We start from the raw sequence: 22044 nt of genomic DNA, 5'->3' as shown, positions 1-22044 counted from the left end.
TCGTCTAGTCGGGGCCTCGGTTTCTGACAAGCATCCAAGGTTAGCCTTTTCCGACACACTCCCAGTGTCTTTTCTGAAACGCGGCCGGCCAAACACGCACCACGCGGCCGCGAGCCCCTGAATCTTACTATAGGCGACCGACTCCTTCGTGACATTTTGATTGGTTTCAATAAAAGGGTATCGATGAGTTGTGCTATGAGTCGCCCATGGCAGAACGCCACAATCCATGATTGTTCGGGAAAGGGCTCTCTCTACTGTGCCTGTCTACTGCCGGCCGTCTTTCACCACCTCCAGACGCCTGTGGTTAATTGTTTATTCCCACGTTCAAGACATTCTTCCCTCTTCCTCGTTGCTTGACCTCTGCCACCATTTCCCTGGTACTTCGGTTCTCAAAACGCTTGTGTGGTTATATCATGCTATGCCATAACGTCAAAAGCGCCAGCTCCATATGCTGTGACGCGTCCCCAGTGCTGCTGCAACGTACAATGAAAAAGCCTGAAGATACAAATATTCCCACTCTGCATCAGCACCAAGCATCCCTACAAGGTGGCAAATCATGAGTGAGGGGCAACGCCTGGTAGCGCTGGCTGAATGCATCAACCGGAGTCAATTGTTCGTATCAAAGTCATAAGCCGAGACTCGTTCCCCCGTCCAGTTTGCCGGGGTCCAATGTGCACGCCTGCAGGCGTCGCAGGCCCAGGACACGATTCTGTGGCCTCGTTGTCGCCGGCACCTTTATCTGACCCGGTTTCATGGTGGTCGAATCCCGTTATCCATCGATCCAGTCCTCAGGGGTGAGGTCAGGTTCATAAAGGCCGCCTGGCTGAGCGAGCGACGTTGATTCTGAGCGCCAGCGGCCGATGGAAAGCCTCCATTGATGTTGGCCTCGACCGCTGGTCCTGCATGCGCCATGTCGGCCATCCGCTGGTGGTCTTTGGCGTGTTTGTCGACGGGCGGACCGCCCCTAAAGCCCTTCTCGGCGTCGTCGGCGTCCTCATCGTCCTCGGCCTGGAACACCTTGCTCTCCAGCCACTGCGTCGCCCGCGCACATGCGGTGTCGACCCAGCGCATCCAGGCCCACGCCGCGGTGTAGGTCAGCACGACGAACACCAGGATCGCCATCCAGACCCTGCCCTTGCTCCGTATGTGCAGGAACTCCTCAAAAGAACCGTCCTCGTGCTGCTCAAACCTGGGCGTCAGCCCATACGCGATCCACATGCCGACGGTCCTGAGGATGGTTCCGTGCACCAGGTAGACGGCAAAGGAGTGTCGGCCGAGCCAAAGGAAGTACCTGTTGCTCAGTAACTCGCGAAGAAAAGGACTGATGAAGATGGCAAGCGCGCAGCACTGTATCGCTATCGAGGAGAAGCGGCGACGAGCGTCTGTGCCCTCGGGCACGAGGAGGCTTCCGCGAGATATGCCGGGGGGTGGGTCCATGTTGACAAAGGTCTGGTGGAGGCCGAGGGACCACCGGGACCAGTCCTCGTGTTCCTGGGGGTAAGAGCCGAGGAACAGGCCGCTGAGAAGGAGCAGTGGCGCGACGACAAGCGACAGGACCCGGTGGTTGGAGGCGATCAGGCTCTGGGTCGGGCGGTGCAGAGACAGGTCTGCCAGGAGGGTGCCGAGGGATATCAGCGAGCCAAAGGTCTCGGTCTTTGCCTGCCTGTTCAGCCACCAGTAGGCCATGAGGAGAAGGTGGACAACCATGCGATACCTCATCCTCATGCCCATTGTGGCGACCAGCAGGATGTACACCTGGAAGGCGCCTACCAGCAGCGGCCGCATGGCCCACTGGTGGCGGTCGTAAGGGTTGTCTGTGCTCGTCCAGGTGGTCAGCAGCGAGCGGAACAGGCGCTCGACCTCTTGCCTGAAGGAGGGCTCCATGCCGGGGGCGTCGAAGCGGACCCAGAACGAGTCGCAGAAGTGTGCCGTCTCGTAGCCCCCGATGGCGGTGAGGCAGAAGCTGATAAAGGTGGCGATGGCGGCGGGCAGGACCAGGCGGGGCGGCCGTCGAAAGGCACTCTTTGCCACGGTCACGAGGGCGTCACCCTGCTGGTGGCGGTTCCGGCCAAGCTTGAGCGGCTTGAGGGCGCATACGAAGCCGGTGAGGAAGGCGAAGATGGGCACGCCTATCCTGCCCTGGGCCGGGATGCGGATGATGGGAAGCTGCCAGAAACGAGGGGCAACGTCTGGTCCGTCGCGTGGCCAGAAGAGCGGGAAGTCAAAGGCACGAGCAACATGGGTCATGATGACCATGACCGAGGCGATGCCCCTGAGGCCCTCAACCCACTTCACGTTCTTTGCGGACTGGTGAGCAGTCATGGCGACAGTCGGCTCGGGGTGGGTGTTGTGTGGTGCGTAGTGCGTAGTGCGGCTTGTTCGTGATCAACCCGGGTACAAGGGGCGCTGCCTCGTGGTGGGCTGCGCCCAGATGTCAAGACAAATTCCAGGTATCACCAGGAGTCTCAGCATATCAGAGCACTCGTCGCGCCCAAAAGCCACCGGCCGGGATGTTGAACGGGCTGTGGAGAAGAGAGGTTGTCAGGACAAGCCCGAGCCCTTTGAGAAACAAGCCGGAAGTGGCGATGGGGTCCTTTTGGCCGGGCCAGGAGTGAATTAGGATGCGCCAACAACGGGGCGCCTGGTATCGTGTCGTGTCGTGTCGTGTCGTGCCACACCCAGACAGGCCAGGAGTTGACCTCGGGGGTTCTGAGGATGATAATGAGTACGTCTGCACCTAGGTAGGTTCAAATGTTGGTTGGTATTACACCAGTCACACACTCTCTCTCACTCACTCTCGCTCTCTCTTTCTCTCCCCCGTGCTCCGATCCAACCACACCGGCTGCTGTGCTGTGACAATTGGGTGGCGGGTGAGGGAGCGGGCGACACCTGGGCAAGTAGGTAGAGGAACGCAGCTTTGCGCCAGCGCCTCTGGCGAGAATGCGGGAAGCCGCCAGATAAAAAGAAGCCAAGCGCGCGCGGTTTGCCCCCAGTCCGAAGTGCTGAGCGAGTCCGATTCTGGCACAGCGCAGGATCCTTTGCCAAGCTGCCGGAGAAACAGAGAGGTGAGAGCCAAGACCTTATTCCCGTCAAGAGGCAGGTCGTCCCGTCGCCTCGACCAAGCAAAAGCCAGCCCGCTGCTCCTTTTGCTCCACAGCCGACTGCAGGCAAGGGCACTCTACCACTGTTGGTGTGTGTTGGAGTGGCCTGTCAACCTGTTTGGCAGTCTTGCCGGACGTCCTCCTCCTGATGCAGCGTGCACCTGGCCGGCCTTGTTCGTCCGACTTTCTCGTCTGCTTGTCGCCCTAACAAATTGTAACAAGTACTGTGTATCAAAAGCCCTGGCAGCTGGCTTGGCTGAGCAGGCAGGTAGGCAGACAGGCAGACAGGCAGACAGGCAGACAGTCAGACAGTCAGGCTGCACGCAAGATTTGGTGGAATGTCGCGGTGCCGATCTCGAAGACGATGCCGTCTTGCCGGTGCCGAGCCCCCAAGGGATATGCACGGCTGGGGCAACTGGCACACCCGCACGGAACGTCTGTGCCGAGCGACAGGCGAGCCCGGGGCTGGCTGGCTGGCTGCCCTGGCTGCCTCTTTTGTCGATGCAGCTCGGTCAGCAGTCAGCAGGACTGACCTGACCTGCCCTTGTCAAACAGAACCAGGGAGGCTTTGGTTCAGGTGCCAACACCCGCCCTTGGATCGCCTCCAGTGTTGGATGTTGGATGCCCGGTGAGGTTCAGATGGTCCAGGCTGTATATTCTTCGTCGGTGCGCAACTCTGCATGTGTAAATGGTCGTGAACATCTATCAGTGAAATGTGAAATGCAAAAGTGAATGGGGTTCAGGATGAGTGGAGGTCAGGTCAGTATCCGTACCTACATGTAGGTGGGTACCTAGGTACCTACCTAGGTACCTAGGTAGGTAGGTACGGAGCAGGTATCCACACCTGGGCATGCCAGAGAGACGGCCCGGGCAACAAGGCTACCAAGGTACTCAAGTACTTGACTTCCAAGGTTGTGTGATGTAAACGTAGTCGGGTTATGGCTTCCCACCAAGACGGAAATAGGCCACAACACATCCTCAGGGTCCCTTCTATATCCCTAATAGGTCCTCACTTATACACAAATGCAAGGGAGTATAATATAATAAATAGGGAAGTAAGGTACTTTTACTTAAAAGTATTTAATACATCACTCTTAAGCAATTATTACCATAAACTTTAAATTTAACTTCAAATTTAACTTCTCAAAGCGACAGCCTTCAACTAGGGGATTAAAGGGGTTTCACCTAAGAGGGTTAGTCACTAATAGCTACACAACCCTTATTAAAGCCGTTCACTCCATAATTAGTACCCTTAAGGAGAGAAGGGGGGAAAAAAAGAGAGAGAGGGAGAATATAATACTACTTATAGAGGGTATAAGGATTTTTAATGGTTTTTAGTAGGAGAAACAAAGAGAAGAAAAGAAAGTTAAAAATAGGAGATAGCCCTAAGGGCTTACCACCTTACTCACTATATAAAGTCCCCAACCAATCTTTTAGTAATAACAAAGATTTTTAAACGCATTAATAAAAATAAATAATAAAAAAAGAGAAAATTATATATTTAGAGGGATGAGAAAGTTAGTAATAGCATCAAACACAAACAGAGAGGTACTTCATCCTTCCCATCTATTAAGCACGCTCTATACTGGATTTAGGTAGTATAGTTACTCAAAGTCTGGGCACGAAGTGGTACATACTTAAAACACACCTCGGGGATTTAGAAGACACCCATCCTCAGAGCCATCGCAAGGCAGGTGCATGGCAACCCATCATGCCTGCATGTACATTAATACATGCTTCAGGTGGGGGGTTCTTATTTTGAGATGGACGTGTGGTAGTGGACCCGAGGGCTGCCTTCCCTCGCCTGCCTGTGGCAGTTCTAAAGTTTTCACACAGCAGATGTCATCATGGGCGGCCGCTCCCCATTCTGCATGTGTCGGTGCGGAATCATGTTGGACAATGACGTTGTGTTCCCAGCACCCGCAGCCACTTGTCTCTGTTGTCTCTGCTGCACGCCTCTGAGCGCCGTGGCTTGCCCTCCGAAATAACGAAAAAAAACACCACACCATGTATGCATGTCCGCCTGCAGGCTCGTTGAAGGGGTACATCGGTACAATATCAGCTCATTGTCAAAGTACTATGATTCGGAGGCGAAAGATTTGGCATACCTTATGTAGGGGGGTACAATTGAGGTTGAATGTGTCTCCAGGTTTGGCTGCTTTACACCTGGGCATCCTCGCTTCGCTGCGTCAAACGTCAACACCTACCCACCACCACATTCTTATCATGTCGGCTGTATCCTGGCAGACCAGCGGCTTGATATACGTTTGTTCCTCAGCGCACTCATCACGACAGTGCTTTCAGTTCTCATCATGTCACAGCTGCCCATGTACTCTCAAACAAAAAACGCAGTAGCGCCAGGATCTTCAAAGGGCACAACCGCCCAGGGGGGTTCTGGAATTGTCACGACTTTGTCACAGCCCATCTAACTACTTCTTCCTCTCGCCCAACCGCGGCAGCCTGATTGGCAATAGCAGCACAAGGCCGGCTATGGCGAGAATGATACAGGACAGGAAGGCGGCCCTGATAGAAGCCTCGTAACTCGCCACCACCTGCTCCTGTATGAGGCCCCCCATGTTCCCGATTGCCTCGATACTTTCCCTGACTGTTTCAATCACCTCTTGCTTACCCCCCAAGAACCCAGCGTCTCGGGCCGCCCCTTCGGTGACATACATGTCGAGGTAGACCCACAGTGAGTTCTGGATAATGAGGCTGCTTCCTGCTATGCCTAGGACGGTACCCACGCTGCGCCAAAGTATCAAGGTGCTGGTGACTACGGCCTGCTCCGCCTGCTCGCTTGCCGCAAGAATAGCGATAAAAGTGCCGGGAAAAGCAAAACCCTATCGCAAGAGTTAACATTGGGTGTACAGATTCCGGGCTTGGGTGCTAGGTTTCCTGATCAGGAGAAGAGATTGAGGAGGCCACATACCTGTCCCATAGAGTGGGGCACCAAAAGTATCAGGTAGACAAAGAGCGGCCAACCTCGCTGCATAGATGAGAGCACGACCGTCCCAACAAAGAACGAGACTGCGCCGAGCACGAGAGGCCATTTCAAGCGCTTGGTCCACTAAAGACGATTAGTTTCGCTTCCAGTAATCACAAACATGCTTTAATTGTCCACAGTGGTGGAACATGGTGTGTGCCAGTGGAGCTGATCGGGGCAGATTCGCATTTTTGTGTTGTGCCTGCAACACACGTGCACAGGTAGTGTCTCGTCCAAAGGGCTCACTCACAGTAGCCAGAAAGCCGGTCGCAGTGCCACAGCTGCTAGACACAATGGTTGGGACCATCTGGAAACCAAAAGGATCAGTAATCTGAGATGAGAAGGGCCCCAACGGTATTGGGTGTAATCAGAACGGCACACTGCCGGCTTACAAGACACAGCCCACTCGTTGTGGCCGAGGTGAGAAGCACGGCCTGGAAGTAAAGGGGCATGTTGAACAGCACAGTGTTCATGATGAATGCGGCGAGGAAATTGCCGAATATCATGTTGGCGTGGGGCGATCGTTGTATTAGGCGGAGAGGCATAATGGGTCTCGATGCAGACCTCTCGGTCCATAGGAACAACGGGAAGGTCGCGGCGAAAATAGCTAGCGATGTGATAACAAATGGGTGTGACCAGGACAGGATGTTGCCGCCGAGATTCAGGCCGAGGATGAGGAAGGTGATGGAAGTCGTCAGGAAGAAAGAACCCCTGAAGTCGAACTGCTTCATGGCTTGCAGCATTGTTTCCTTGTGGGCCTGCACGTCCATGCCAAGATCGCTGGGGATTGTGATGGCAGCGACGCCGACGCAGAGGAACAACGGGGGCACCTGGATGCCGAACTCTGCGCGCCAGCCTATATTCTCCGCAAGGAAGCCACCAAGAGCGGCGCCGGACGTCGATGCGACGCCGTACACCATGTTGATGTAAGACTGATATGCTGTAGACGGGTTGGTCGATCAGCACACGCACACGCACACGCACAAACAGATAGAACTTGAAATGCAGGCCAACCCAGACACATGGCCTGGCAGGGCAGGGCAGGGCAGGGCAGGGCAGCTGCACTGTTCAGCCTTGGGAAGGCGATTAATTACTCACCACCTCGCCTTTCGATAGGCACCAGATCCGAGACGATGATGCTTCCCAGGGTCATGACCCCACCGGCCCCGATACCACAGACAGCCCGAGCGGCAATGAAGCTCGCCATACTCTGTGCGAGGGCACACCAGAGTGTTGCCAGGGCGAAGATTGCTGTGGTGATAAGATAGGGGCCTTTTCGGCCGACCGTGTCGGAAAGGCTGCCCAGCAGCGGCTGGAAGGCGGTGGAGGTGAGCAGGAAGGCGGTTGACAGCCACGAGGCAGAGTTTGAGCTCTGAAAGTACGAGGTTATGACGGGGTGCGACGAGGCCATGATGGTGCCGTCGAAGCACGAGACAAAGTGAAGTGCTAGGACGATGCCGAAGATCCACCAGAAGCGGCCACGAGAAATGCCCCCGAGGAAGAGGGGTGCCCGCTCCAGCTCGGCGACCACCCCGTCCTCGAGGGCCTCGCTCGCCACAGATGCCCGCCGGCTGGAGAAGATATGAGGGAGTCGGCCTGCCCTGCTGTTGCTGCTGTGTTTGCGGTCCCCTCGGAGAAGCGGGGTCTCGTTCGCCTCGGGGCCGAGCAGCCCAGTCGCGTACGAGGACGAGCGAGTGAGCAGCAAGTCAAACTCGTCCGGGTCGATATCGTCATCGTCATCGTCATCGTCATATTCGCCGTCGACGTCCCCATCTGCTGGTCTCTGATGAGATCCCGGGTGCAATGATGCGGTGTTGTTCCCAATCAAAGGGGTCTGCTCATCCGGGATGGTGGAGAGCGAGCGAGGTCCAGGCTTATGCCCAGGCTGGCTGCTGTCAGGGGCACTCATGACGTCGGATTAGACTTTCGCACGTGGATCTGGTCAACAAGGTTCCGATTTATGGGCTTTGATGCGGACAAGGCACAGGCCTTCCGAGGTGGCCAAATTGAGGCTGGTCAAGTCTCGACAGCCGGTTTGTGGATCGCCTGGCGATGATCGATCGAATTACGCGTGGCGGAACAGGGACTCTAAACTCCAGGTCTAGGGCTGAGGTCGAGACTTCCAGTGTATTGATTTTGCTGTCCTGCTGACCAGGTACTAGTTCCCAATATTAGCCACAAGTAAGAATCGGACATGGCTCACATTTTTTTGGAGTAGGGGGGAACTTTCGACAGTGGGAAGACCAGTCTTGTAAGTACTTATGTACGTACTTAAGTACGGACTCAGTGTGTGGGTGAATGGCAGAGTCATACCGATGACACACTTGTCAAGCTTGTCACGCTTGCATGTGGTCTCATGTAGTAGGTAGCTATCAATCTCAAGTCTGTCTTTGTCACTGTCTCCCTCTCTCGTACACACATTCACAGACACACATGTGCGCTTCCAGCCAACAACCTTGCTATTTGGAACCTTGGAACCCACATCAATGGTGCAGGCAAAGGATGAGCGGAGTCATCCGTTCTGCGCCCGGTATTGGCAAATCTAGAGCGCAACCGAGGAGCGAAAATCGGGGCGCCCAGTCACGACATGACAGGGAATTAATTCGCTCTAGCCCCACACCTGTACACCACAGATGCAGTACACTACAATAGGGCTAGCAAGAGTCAAAGTCTCCGATCCCGAGCCCGATTGTCTTGGCTTCCGGTTGCATGCCATGCCGCCCTCCGGCCCGGCAGCCGATAACATCCGCACAAGAGTAGCACAACGGACATGGTACACTTCCCAACAGCGACCACATTCGTTTGCTGTTGACACGTGTATGGGTGTACCGTGCATCTGGCTGCAATCTCCCAGATTCTCATTGGTTTCAAATGTTCGCTAACACTCCGGACCTAGGTATACATCCGAAGCCATACGGCGCCTTCATACAGTGGCAGTCAGCTATCCTTGGGTCTTCAAGGTGTTCCTCACCAAGCAGTGGTGCCTCGTGTGTTGCGCCTCGTATGAGAGTTTCCATGCATCTTGCGGGTTGTATGAGCGTGAAAACAGGCTCGCGCCTCGGATTTGCCGTCTCAGTGAACAAGCTAGTTACATGTATCTACAATTCATAAATATTTCCACATGAACATGAAAAGTCCTCCTCGAGCCGTCACCAGCTATAACTCCAGGGCATACTACATGTGCACCACTGAGATTGGAACGGGTTCACGTCTATTCCCATACCCGACTCGGACCGCCCCCGGCTCGCCACTCAGCCATAGGTCACAACGACATCAGATCCAGAGACCTTGGAGGACGTGAGGACAGTGTTGTTGGTGTCTCGAATGTCCATGATGATAGCATCACTGATTGAAGAGGTGTTTGATCCGCCCACCGTTGCTTTGGTGTCGGAGAAGGTGACGGAGCCAAAGTTGGCCAGACCGGTGTCTGGGTCCTGGAAAGTCACGTCCTCGAGGATCCATTCGGCAGCGGTCCCACACAGCGCGTCGGATGACGTGACCGTCTTGGTGAACTTCTTGCCGCTCGTCTTGTTTTCCAGAACCACAGATGCCTCGGTTGTGCTAGCTGCAGTGAGCTCGACGTTGATAACCTAATAGGGGGTCGTGTTAGCCTCTCAGAACCGTCTGAACCCAGCACGGCACGAGGATACGGTGCTTACATCGCCAGCGGAAATTTCCCCGAGGTCGACAACCTGCGTATCGGCCGGGAGCCTGAGTTTATGTCGTCAGAACTGAACGTCGAGGACGGAAATACCGTCAAGCTTCCCAAGGCTCCTGGGCACTCACCACTCGTACCACGCGTAGAACGAGGTCTCCCCCGATGACTCAACGATAGAATCAACACCCGCCTGCCAGAGACCTTTGCAGTTGTAGCCATCGAGGCCGACCCACGCCGACGCAGTGTATTCCTTCAAACCGGCTTCCTTCTCTGTGGGCACGGCAGCCTTGGGGACCGGGAAACTGCCCGACGCTGCTGTGACGTTCTTCCCGGTGAGGAGAGCGCCAGCCCAGTTCACGTTGTAGGCCGAGGCTCTTTCGAGGATACGACCCTTGTTTTGCTGGGATCGCAGGGCCCTCGCCGCCTTTCTCCGGGCGAGAGAGCGTGCCACAGCGTCGGGGCTGGGGGCAGCGATTGCTATGGCGAAAAGAACACTGAGGACAACGATGGCCTTCATGATGGTTACAATTTGACTAACTGATATACAGGCTTTTTTTTTTAAAAAAAAAGAAAAAGTAAGAGAATGTCTGCCAAGAACTCTTGTTGAAACAAAGAATGAGTGCCTGCGTGTGTGTGTACAAGTGAAGGAATGCTGTCAGCTGTGTGGGAGATTCTCACAAAGTGACGACGATGCAAAGCGACTGTCTTCTCTTCTTATTAGACATCATGCATAGGCCGTACACCACGCAAGAGTCGCGCAACGACCCATGCCTCTGGGCGTGGTAACTGCGCGATGATAGGTGCTTGGAGACTAGCGGAAACAAGCTTTGTGAAAAAGCTCTACCCACCCCGACGGTCCCGACCAGCCCCGATTCTGTGCTCGAGCCCTCACGATCCCCTGAATGACTCAATTTCATATCAAGTTCACAGCCTCGTAACTACTCTGTAAATAGGTCGGCCGCGAACTCAAGATGCGACAACGGCGGGACACACGGCGGCAGGGAGCTATGGCCGGATATGGATGATAAACACCACAAGTTGCGCGACTCCCTGCTGTACCTCTCCACAGGAGTAATAAGCGTTATTCAGTGACCTCACCACCAAAACCTAAAGTCGCTTTTGCTTCAAAGTTCGCCGGAGCATAAACTGGTCGGTCCAGCCAACCAATGGCAACAAATACAACCTCAATTAACGTTGATTTCCCCTGCAGAGGTGTCAACTGATATTGTATGGGGCAGATTAAGTACCTAGGTAGATTAAGGCAATCCGGAGCAGGTTCCCAAATTGGTCGTCAAGCCATTGTCTCCCTTGGGCATAGCTGCCTGGCATGTGTATTACCAACCTCACTCAGTGGGATTGTTACTTCTCATGGAGGGGCCACTTTGAGACTATTTTGGTCCCCACTCCACAACTAGTTTGCCGCATTGACCCTTGGGCTAATAATACCTACCCATGTCGAATTTTCTAACCGACGGCGCCGTCGGGAGCGATTCTCCCTAGCCTTGTTTCTGCGGCCATCATGAGGCTCATTAGGCCTTGTGACATGGACGTTTTGCATTCCTTCTATATATCACTACCTAGGTAGTATTCAATCTTTTTTTTTAGTAAAAAAACGCTGAGTGTTTGAGTGTTTACTATTACTTTACAAAGGTGACATACACTTTGTACATATGTCGGTTAGCAATGAAACACTTAGTAACTTGCTTTACGAGAAACAAAAGGCAGGGTGGTACTATTCCTTAGTTTCGTTTCAACCCCTTTTCGCTCCTGGTCACAATCGCTCAGGCTTGAGGCCCCGTACATCCCTATCATTATACGTGAGAATGGAGAATACAGTCCACAGCGCCGTGGAGCTGGTTGAGAGCCTGGCCGAACCGACTATTTGCACATGTGGTTTCCAAGGTCGAAGAAAGCACTGTTGATCAGGAGCAAGGGCTAGTTCTGTCTGTGGCATTTACTTGACCAGGGCTGATACGACACAGTCAGTTCCAACTTCTGCGATGCCAACGTCACCTAGGGAAACTATGGGGTTAAGATGGCCGCGGCTGCTGCAACAGCTGCAGTGGTCCTCTGCACCTCCGATGACGCGAGCGAAGTATTTCCAGCCGCAACTGCCTCCGTGATTCCTGGATATATGACTGGCGCATACCCTGTGGCATCTGTCAACAAGTGGTCTTTCGAACTCGATTAATTGAGCCCTACCGGTGTCTACTCCTGGGGCAAAGACAACATGCTTGAAGAAGCTGCGATCTGGTAGACCACCCTGTGAGGCGAATCCACGCTGGAAGTCGCGATACTTTGTGTTTACTCGATCGACAAGAACTGCGTCCCCCGTCACGGTGGCCTCGGCAGCAAGTGCAGCTATCCTGTTGGCAGAAGCCTCGAAAGTGCCGATAGCATCTGCCAGGGGCTCAACGTCGAGCTCAACACCAGCCTCGGCAATCGTGCCACGAAGCTCCGCCAGGTAAGACCGCAGCTGACTTGTATAGTTAGGGAGGTCGAGAGGAATTATCGGATCGTCCGCGAGGTGATAAGCCAGCAGGGTGAGGAATTGGCCCATGGCCTTGTGGACCACAAACCCTGGATCGCCATAGGTAGTCATCCAGTAATAACTATCGTAGTTGGAACTAATTCGCGGTCAGCTGAGCTTGGTTTTGCAGATTCGAAGGTTTAAACCTACTGGTAGTGATAAACAGCATCGTTTGGGCCGCCAGAAGAGCCGACATCGACCGAGCCGATGCCGTTGTGCACAAATGCTGTGTAGTCGGACCCGCTTCCCAAGACGCCGACGTTTCCGTCAGTCTCGTCGTACCAGGCATCGTACATTGTACGGTTGAGCTCATCTGAACCTGAGTGCGGCCACAACACCTTCTTCATGACGTCCTGTACGATGGTGTGCAGCTCTGGTGTGGCAGAGAATCGGGGTCGTGGCCCTGAGGCGCCAACGTCTATCCCAGGTGTTGGGGTGAGCGACACCGCATACGCCTTCAAATGTATACAGATTGATAACGAAATCACGCACCTATGTTGAGGTACGCCAGACTGGTCTGCGCAAGCCAGGGTGCGTACTCCTCAACCCATTCAGTCGAGCCATACAGCCCGTATTCCTCAGCGTCCCAGCTGCAGAGGACAATGTTCCTCCTTGGTCTCCAGCCGGTGGACAAGAGCTTGCCGAACGCCCTTGAAAGCTCAACCATCACCGCTGACCCCGAATTCGGGTCAGCTGCACCACCCACGATCCATACCTACGACGCATCAGTTGGGCACACTATTTTTGGGCTCTCTGAGCCGGCAGGAGGCATTGGAGATGTTATGGCTCTGTACCAGAGAAAAAGGAAAACAATAAAAAGCAGCAACATCAATCGAAGTCTTGAGGCAGGAGGGCTTGACTGGAATTCTTTACTTACATCTCGATGATTGCCGATCACTACCGTGTAGTCTGGGTAGGTTCCATTAATCACACCAACAGCATTCCAGATGGGAGTAATTGTTTCCTCCATTTCATTAGAGAGAGAAATAACTGCTCCAGGGGCTGGCCCCGTACTGTAAGTGACGTTCAGGCCGCCTATCCAACCTGACCGGTTCACTTGTTCCCCGGCCACTCCGAACCCGTCAAGTGCGGCAAGAAGTGGTACGGCATCCTTCCACGAGATCGGCACCGAAGGAATACGTGGAGTGACGTCGGAAGTGTCAGCCCTGGGAGAGTCTTGTTTGGATGGATAGCCAGGGCTGGTTGGGTCCCCGGGCCGTTGCGAGAGAAACTGCACGGAGCCGCGCTGAATGCTTGTTGGATTTCTTGCAGGGCCAGAAGGATATGGTGCATAACCGTTAGCCTCTGTGACATTTCCATCATCACCCGGGTCTGTGAAGATGACGGCGGCCTTCATCCCGTTCTGCTGGGCATTCTTTACCTTGAGCCCACGGAATGGGCCGCCGTACTTGGCAACCGCAATTTTGCCTTCGAGAGGGACGCCGAGGGCCTTCAGACGGTCAAAGTCTACCTGCTGGCCTCTGCCGACGTAGACATACTCCGCCGACTCCTGTCCACTATACGAGAGGCCGTGAAACGCCGGGACACTGTTGGGGTATGACGTGGTCTCGTCCTGGCTTAAAATCTCCTCGATGAGGACCGCCGAGTGGCTGCTGCCGTCTGGAAGCTCCAGAGAGACCGACTGAGAGATGGGGTAGTTTAGAAATACCCAGTACTCGACCAGGGACGCGGGCACACCGAATGACGACCACTGATCTGCGGTCCACTGGGCCATGGTCTTGTTGCCGCCCGCGACGTGATAGCCATGTGTGTAATAATAAGACCAGCTATCGATTGACGTGTTATCGAACGAATTTACCAGCAAAGACTCAGCTTCTGACAAGACGGGGATGGGACTATCCTGGCGAGCGTTAATGACAGGGCGAGTATGGTGCAGATGGTTGACCCCAGAGGGACTGTCAAAATCTTGCTGGCAGGCGAGGACGCCGGTGATGTTGAGCACGGCCGTGAGACAGCCGAGGCCAGGCCGTTGCCGATACATATTGGCTGGTGACATTTTACCATTGCCGTTTGGAAAACCTCTGATGTTTTGGTCCCTATCTTACCGCCACTGTTGGGAAAGGAAGCGGGCCGAAAGGGGTGTGTGAACTGGTCTCGAAGTCGAGGGCTCTGAAGGACAGGAAGCCGGTGACTTCTCCAATGAAATTTCAGGGTTGATTTTGTGCGGTACGCCGTCCACAGTTTTATACGACCACTCCTTTCCGCGGAAGGTCAGTTCTCTCTCCTAAATATTCACTGTAGCCTGTTTCTCTAGATACGACTGCCTCCAAGGCCTTGGGCAACACTCTCGACGCTACCATACCTGCATACCTAGGTATACAGTGTGGGGGTTCACGATGACACCATCATGCCTCTATCGACATCAGCGATCCCACTCCCCGCACCGTCTTGGAACCGGAATGGCAGTCGGCTAGGTTTGGCCGACATATGCCAAGCCAGTGGGGTAGGTAGATACCCAAGTAGTGTACAGGATGGGGAGAGCATAGATCTCTTGCCCGAAGATTTGGAGACACACTGACGGGTGAGGGACCTGGTGATTGAACTGTCTAAGTATAAGATACTGATAACAACGATACACGCATCCCTATGTACCTAGGCACTAATTACTTAGTAATAACCATCACCGGGTTAGGTATCATCAGTCCCACCACAACACATTCATTCCACTGTATTACTGTTCCACCGCCAGCCACACCTTTAAAAAAATAAGTGGTTTCGCTTCTAAAAAAAAAAAAATTACAATACGTCATAACGAAGCCCTGTAGCTGAATCAATATTTCCTCGGCAATTATACAATCGCCTTCTGTAGGGGCCGCTGGAAGCTCTTTTATAGCACGACATCCATAGGATGGAAATATTCCATGACAGGGAATCCTTTATCGGGAGGCTGTTCTATAGGAGGTTTAAATATAAGAGAATGCCCGTATGAGATCGGGGGTGAGATGTTGTGGCTGCGTGACGGACCCTCCAGCAGAGGTCGTATTCTACTACAGATTGCATCTGGGTCGTGATTCCGACCATGCTTTTTGCTCTTGGTCGGACAGAAGGCTCGCAATCTAGTGTTGCATCTTCACACCAACTCTGTGTTGTAGTTACCTAGGTACATAACTTTAGAATGCGACCCCTCATGCCCGGCATCATTGATGTTTTGTCCTGTCTGAGGTTGTGGTCCCTCGGCCCCAAATGCTGTCTGAAATGGCCACTCACGTGAGGCAAAGCTTGAGATGAATCAGATTGATATCCTTCGCCTGAATGGGAATGCATGTAAGCGCACCGAACCCACGTGAAGGCGGCTAAAGCAGACTTCGCGGCGCATCTCGCGGGCCCCATGCCCACAAATTACGCGTTCGCCTCAGTCTCAGCAAGCGCCGCATAACCCTCGAATTTAAATCGTGCAACATACGTGTGTACACAGTAATACAGCGGGCGGCAGCCTCTTCGCCGCAGATTGAAATTTGGTCCACACCTGTAGACACGCCTGTGGGCCCGGACCAGGACAGGCCTTTTGACTTTTCAGCTTGGCTGGCCGCTCTGGCAGCTTCTGGGTGTGGGCTCAACAGTCAGACCCCCGAATGTCAAATTGGGATTGAATAATGAAGCCTGGGTGCCCGGGTGTACTTGTACAACCACCCGTGGACACGCACGGTAATGTATACTTACTACCTAGGTAATAAGCGCGCCAGTCTGTCACCTGCCTCCGCCTCGTGTCTCGGCCGATGCCTGCCCTTTACCCTCTGCCTTTTCTTTCTCCTCTCTCTGATAGGGGCACATATTCGTTGTCGGTGCGGATATTACTGAGGCCACCACAACACCAGCCCATCACCATCGTGATCATGGGCCACATTCCTTTGGCTAACTAGTTATCTTGCCTGCGCCGCTCCTTTCCGATTCTTTTGCTACCTAGGCAGTCATTCTACGAGCTTGATTGACTCCGTCTGTACGGCCCCAACAACGCCATAGCCCGCCAAAGCCACTCGTTCCCAGTCAGTCTGCTGGCGCGGACGATCTGACTCGTTGTTTTCATTTGGCCATCCTTTCGCTTTCCCACGCCTGCTTAGTTTACCCCTCGCCTCAGCACTTGTGGTGGCGATGAAGTTTTCGCTTGCGCTCGCTGTTGCCGCCATGGGCCCGTCGCTGTCTACTTGCAGGTGTATTCGCAGGACGTCTTCCTCTGGCTCTTCGAACGCAGTGTCGCCGGTGGCCGCAGTGTCGAGTGCCCAGTCCAGGCAGGCTGAGACACAAACGAGGGCGCCTCTGGCGACCTGGATCTGGAACACGACCTTCATCACCGATGCCGCCGAGACGTCACAGTTCTTCACATTTGCCCAAGAACAAGGCCTGCAGAGGGCATACCTGCACGTTGACGCCGACATAGACAACTCGCACTTTGGGAACTTCATCCAACAGTGCACGGCCAGCGGGATAGTGGTCGAGGCACTCATGGGAAACGCCCAGTGGATCCTGGGGGGTGGTACACCCAGCCTGCAGTCCAACCTGAAGTGGATCGACCAGTACCAGGGCAACGCCTCTGCCAACGCCAGATTCTCGGGCATCCACATGGACATTGAGGTATGTGCCCATGCCCTCCATACCCCGGGCCTCCGAGACATGTCGTGACACTGGGTGCGGTGCTGACTTGAGGTGCACAGTTGTGGGCCTTGAGCGATTGGCAGTCAATGCTCGGCACGTACATCCCCGCGTGGGAGAGCATTGTCACGGGCGTCGCCTCCTTTGCCAAGTCGCACGGTATCGCCGTCGCGGCGGATCTACCCTTCTGGGCTTACACCATGTCTGACCCCAGCACGGGAGAGGCGATGGACTCGTGGATGCTGAGCGCACTGGACTCGGTCACCTTCATGACCTACCGCAACTCGGTCCAGGAGCTATTCGATGTGGCAGAGAAGCCGCTCGCCGCCGCCGACGCCGCCGGGAAGCAGGTCTACGTGGCGGTCGAGACGGTGGCCAGCGCCGAGGCACAGGTCAGCTTCAAGGGGCTGGCAACCGTGACATCGCTTTCCGACAAACTGCAGTCCATCACGATTGAGTGCTCCAACCACACAAGTTTTGCAGGAATTGCCGTCCATGATTATAAGGGATGGCTGGCTTTGGGCTAGCGACGGCAGATATTACCCAACATTTTTTTTCAATTATATCCGAGGCAGAGTGTTGTCGGCTCCTCGGCGAGCTAGAAACCATGTTCTGCCCCGGGATCTTCAATTCTATCTTAACCCAACAGGTGCAGTGGGGCTTGGATCAGAGATCCTCATTGTGGCTCGCAGGGTCACTACCTTGCAACACTATCAGTCTCTCGAATTTTCAAAGATGCGGCATCTCCCGCATATCACACGAGAAATCTGGAGGCTGTCTGCCCGAACTCATCGAGATATATGTTTACTGTCTCCAAAACCTGTAAACGCCATTCTTCACCATGGGCCTGACATCCTCCTCTCTACCTAGTTGTTGACCCAGAACATTGAAAAGGTACAATTCGACTACGCCCAGGGCTATATACGTACACCCAAGATCTTTGACAAACCCCAGGTGCCATTGACTGGTCTCATTTCTATTCCACATACGTCCGAAGCCGCACACGGCGCCTTCATACAATGGTAAATACTCACAGACGAGACCTAGCATTTAAAAATTTTACTGGCTGGTTTCGCTTCTATGTATTTATCGAGTTAGCTGTCTTATAAGCAGCTGATTGTTTCATGAGCAGCTTGAGCACCAAGATATATGGCTCCCCGAGGGTCGCTACCAATATGACCCGAGAGTCTCTTCCGTCCTCAAAACTGAAACACTCACGCACTCCAATTGAACTACTCTTTCCTCGTACACGTCAGCATGGGAAAAGGCAGTGATGCGGACAGATGTATATAAACGTGCAAAGCGTCGGAGGCTTGCCGGGGGGATGAAAAAAGGGCTCATAGTCAGCCATTCTCGGCGCGCACGCTTGATGGATGCGGACGACACAACCACTCCTGGGCGCGGGCATGCATGTGCTGCTTCGTCCTCTGAAGCGATCCGAGCAGCGTTGCACGCGGCACCTGCCGTCAACATTGAATGATTCACCTAGTCAGCCCTGAATAACAGATCATTTCCGGTCCATACACCACCAAGGCCCTTGCTTGGCCGCCCGGTGAGACGTGGCTGTCTTTTGCCTCGCGGACGTCCTCACCGTGACATGGCTTATTCACAATGACACGGCCCCATTCAAGAAACTCGAAGACAACATCTTGGCCCTATGGCTTGCCTACCTATATGCCTGCCATCCAATGGGAGCCCTGGGGGTTGTTCTTTAGGCCCATCTGACAAGAGGACTCCCGAATGAGAATGTAGGATTAAAGTTACCCGAGAGGATTAATCCATAAGACATTATCATGTGAGAGGTCCTCTCGTCAGAGGCTCCCTTCCAAGTGGTCATATGAAGAAAAGAGGCTGTCTTGTAATAGGCTATCTCACATTGGGAGTTGTGTGGAAAGTTATTCCAATGGGGTTCGTCCTTCGGGAGGCGTGCTTCATAGACGTTTGGCGGAGACGTCTCATAGCCGTACTGTAGTGGACACCCACACAGAGCGTGCAAGTTTTCTGGTGCGAAGCAACAGGGCAAACCTACATCACTGTCTCTTTTAATTACCCCGTCTACGAAGTATGTGCCAGGCTTACGTTTCAAGTACGCAATGGGTCGGGACACCAGACCGAGACTGGGTTTAATTCTAGTCAAAATCGCTCATTGACCAAGTGTTGCATTCTATTCTAAATGCACACTTCATTATGCACAGCAGAGGCATGAGTGCCCTCTCCCGTGTCAGCACGGACTGCCTCATTCCCTTTAGATCTGTTCAAAAGAGTGGGCGGTTGTTGGTAGGCCATTACTTGTATGTCTTCTCTCTGCTGATGAATCCTTCACGAGACATTTGGCCGCGCAATTCCACGTGCCCTCCTCTATTACTGCTGCAGTGGCAGCCACCCACCACGGCTGGCCTGCCCTCTCTGTCGCCCCCCATTGGCCTTGAAGAGAAGAAAATGTGCCCCGGATGCCAAGTATCCAGGCCGCAATGCTGGTAGACTAAAACGATATATCAAACTAGGCGGAAAGCCTGGTTACATGAAGAGATATTCTTGAAGAAGAAAAAGAGGGAGGGAAAATAAAAGGCTGGAAGGGACTGCGTTGCGTCGTGAGCTCGGGAATGGACGGCATGGGGAGAATTACTGGGCAAGTCGTGAGTTTCATTTAGTGTCGTTGTTGTGTGCCCAGGCTGGCCGGGCGGCCGGGAAGGGTCGTTTACAGCCAGGCCAGGAAGACAAAGGCGACGATGGCGGCAAACGCGCTCGCGCCAAAGACCTTGTCGTTGCTGCCGACGGCGCCGCTGCTGCTGCTGCCGCTGCCAGAGTCGCTGTTGCAGTCGACGGTGAAGCCGGTGGCGGCGCAGTCGGCACTGCTCGAGGTGGAGGAGCCGCCGGAGCTGGGGTCGCCGGAGCCGCTCCCGTCGCCGCCGACGACGTTGCCGACGCCGCTGCCGCTGGTGCCGCCGGGGACCGTGTTGGCGCCCGAGGGGGGCGAGCTGCTGGCGGAGGCGGAGCTGGCGCCGGCCTCCATGTCGGTGCCCGTGCCCATGAGGCTGGCCAGGACGGTGGGCTTGTCGCCGTCGACGACGGTGTCGTTTGTGCCGGCGGCGTTGTTGTAGTAGTAGCCCTTGCCCTTGTTGGTGCCGGGGGCTGAGGTGGCGTTGTAGCACTCGATGGTGACGTCGCTGAAGGTGGCGAAGTCGTAGCCGTAGTTCTGGATGTCGTCGGAATTCCAGTCGATCTCGCCGCCAGCCCACTCAATAGTGTACTCGGAGTTTGTGGCATTACCACCAGGCCATATGGAGAGCTGGACGCGGGCGGGGGTCTGGGGGAAGTCGAACTGGTTGGTGGTGGCGTTCCAGGTGTCCGACTTCTTGAGGGTGCGGCCGACCTTGCCGTCGACGAGCCAGACGACCTGGTCGGGGGTCCACTGGATCTCGTAGTCGTGGAAGTTTTGGTAGGTGTCGGAGAGGTCGGTGATGTTCTTTGAGTTTGTCCAGACGGGGTTGGCCTGGTAGTAGTAGTTTGTCTGGACGGTCTCGAGGTCGGCGCCGATGAACTCAAAGTCGATCTCGTCCTTGACGTCGGACAGCAGGATGAAGGCGGAGACGACGCCGTTGCCGCGCGAGGACTTCATCCTGGCCTTGACGTTGCCGTACCACATGTAGACGGTGGAGGCCAGGACGGTGCCGGCCTTGTACTTGGGCATGGTCAGGAGCACGTTGTCCTTGTAGACGAGGGGGTCGCCCGACGAGACCCAGTCGGCCTTGGAGGGGTCGCCGAGGTACTTCTCGATGGACTGAACGCGGTCGAGCGAGTTCATGGACAGGGAGCGCGACTCGCAGACGGGCTCTGGCACGCAGCTGTCGAGGCTGAAGGAGAAGCGAGGGTCACAGCCGCCGAGGCAGTAGGCGCCGACACCACACTCGCCATACTCTGCAGGTGGACATGCTTGTGTCAGCCGCGGGGCCTGGCGACGTGGGACAACAGACGGAGGGTGGACTCACGCGAGCAGCAGGGCTCATCCTCGGAGCACGAACTGCCTCTGCCGCACTTGGCTGCGAGGACGGACGAGGCAGCGAGCACGACAGACCCCACGGGGAGGAGAAGTGACGGCAACATGGTTTGAGATGTGTGTGTATGTGCGTGGGTCTGGGTCTCTGACGATGTGGAGTGGATTGGCAATGCTCGTCGAGGTCGGGGGAGGGGGTGGTCGAGTCGAGTCGAGTCGAGTCGAGTCGAGTCGAGTCGAGTCGAGTCGAGTCGAGTCACAATGTGGTGTGAGGTGGTGGGAAGGCGCACAGGTGTGATGTGATGGGTGACTGCTTGCTTGTCTTGGTGTTGCCGGGCACAGGCAAGAGAGACAGACAGGCAGACAGACACTGGACGCTTGATTGATCCAAAACGAAGGGCGAGACCAAACCAATAACTGACTGGCTGTGATAGAGAGTAACGAGAGTGCCTCCGTAAGAATGTTGACTGCCACTGGTTGCGAGTGTCGGCCAAGGGAGGAAGAAAGATGGTCAATCGAACACACAACAAACAATCAAAACCAGAAACAGCCTGACCAGGAAAATACGGAAGGGGGGGGGGCTCATTCATTCCTTCCTCCAACCCATCAGGCCCATCCATCCAATCCATCCATCCATCATCCATCCACCCTTCCATCACGCACAAAGGGGACCCCTGGGCCAGAACCAACATTCCCCCAGAAAACGGACGGTGGAGGATCGAGGATCGACCGACTAAGTCGCTGGGTGGCCACCCTGCCCACACCTCAACCTCGATACGAAAGGGGGCTTGACCGCATCGAGCAAGGCGCACCACTGCCAGAGCTGCCAATGTGAGGGTAAGGAGACGAGGGGGGGGCAGGGGGGGCAGGGTGGGCACCACGGCCCTCCCTGACTGGTGACTTTTGACTGGTGACTTGAATGGTGACTCTTCTCTGCCTGCTATAAGATCTGAAACAATAGGAAACCAGAGCAAGGAAAAGAGTTATACTACACGTGTGGTAGAGAGTCGATTTATTTATTGTCCCGAGAACATACTCTGCATATCCTCAAAACTCAACTGTCTCGTCGGGAAACTCAATCGGGGCCCCATCCATCCGAGGCGGCCCCCTCAGAGATCACCCACAGCCGAAACCTTGGTGAGCTTGTTTATCCCGTCCGCGCTCGCCAGC

General features: G+C 54.7%; 6 protein-coding genes across 6 annotated transcripts; 1 reads left to right on the top strand and 5 right to left on the bottom strand.

Moving 5' to 3' along the window:
• Positions 1-131: 131 nt before the first annotated feature.
• Positions 132-3410, bottom strand: KVR01_013740 (uncharacterized protein). Its single transcript, XM_044781833.1, has 2 exons — positions 2769-3410; positions 132-2709 (listed from the first exon to the last, which is right to left on the bottom strand). Exon 2 carries the CDS (start codon positions 2320-2322, stop codon positions 751-753), a length of 1572 nt encoding a protein of 523 aa, XP_044637278.1. The 5' UTR covers positions 2323-2709; positions 2769-3410; the 3' UTR covers positions 132-750.
• Positions 3411-5240: 1830 nt separating this feature from the next.
• KVR01_013730 (uncharacterized protein) lies at positions 5241-8474 on the bottom strand. Its single transcript, XM_044792150.1, has 5 exons — positions 7183-8474; positions 6477-7024; positions 6335-6391; positions 6031-6168; positions 5241-5941 (listed from the first exon to the last, which is right to left on the bottom strand). The coding sequence occupies exons 1-5, from the start codon at positions 7991-7993 to the stop codon at positions 5531-5533; spliced, it is 1965 nt and encodes a 654-aa protein (XP_044637268.1). The 5' UTR covers positions 7994-8474; the 3' UTR covers positions 5241-5530.
• An 861-nt stretch (positions 8475-9335) lies between these two features.
• Positions 9336-10259, bottom strand: KVR01_013754 (uncharacterized protein; the record flags this gene model as incomplete). The annotated part of the gene is made up of 3 exons (XM_044794535.1): positions 9336-9674; positions 9744-9795; positions 9871-10259. The coding sequence occupies 3 exons, from the start codon at positions 10257-10259 to the stop codon at positions 9336-9338; spliced, it is 780 nt and encodes a 259-aa protein (XP_044637292.1).
• A 1505-nt stretch (positions 10260-11764) lies between these two features.
• KVR01_013710 (uncharacterized protein) lies at positions 11765-14289 on the bottom strand (the record flags this gene model as incomplete). The annotated part of the gene is made up of 5 exons (XM_044782220.1): positions 11765-11892; positions 11945-12369; positions 12423-12690; positions 12765-12987; positions 13150-14289. 5 exons carry the CDS (start codon positions 14287-14289, stop codon positions 11765-11767), a joined length of 2184 nt encoding a protein of 727 aa, XP_044637248.1.
• Positions 14290-16015: 1726 nt separating this feature from the next.
• KVR01_013757 (uncharacterized protein) lies at positions 16016-18382 on the top strand. Its single transcript, XM_044783487.1, has 2 exons — positions 16016-16862; positions 16943-18382. Exons 1-2 carry the CDS (start codon positions 16383-16385, stop codon positions 17405-17407), a joined length of 945 nt encoding a protein of 314 aa, XP_044637295.1. The 5' UTR covers positions 16016-16382; the 3' UTR covers positions 17408-18382.
• A 526-nt stretch (positions 18383-18908) lies between these two features.
• KVR01_013751 (uncharacterized protein) lies at positions 18909-21098 on the bottom strand. Its single transcript, XM_044782745.1, has 2 exons — positions 20870-21098; positions 18909-20798 (listed from the first exon to the last, which is right to left on the bottom strand). Exons 1-2 carry the CDS (start codon positions 20982-20984, stop codon positions 19579-19581), a joined length of 1335 nt encoding a protein of 444 aa, XP_044637289.1. The 5' UTR covers positions 20985-21098; the 3' UTR covers positions 18909-19578.
• Positions 21099-22044: the final 946 nt, after the last annotated feature.

Source organism: Diaporthe batatas (genome assembly GCF_019321695.1).
Source record: "Diaporthe batatas strain CRI 302-4 chromosome Unknown Contig00031, whole genome shotgun sequence".
NCBI lineage: Eukaryota > Fungi > Ascomycota > Sordariomycetes > Diaporthales > Diaporthaceae > Diaporthe > Diaporthe batatas.
This window is presented reverse-complemented; position numbering and strand designations above follow the sequence as displayed.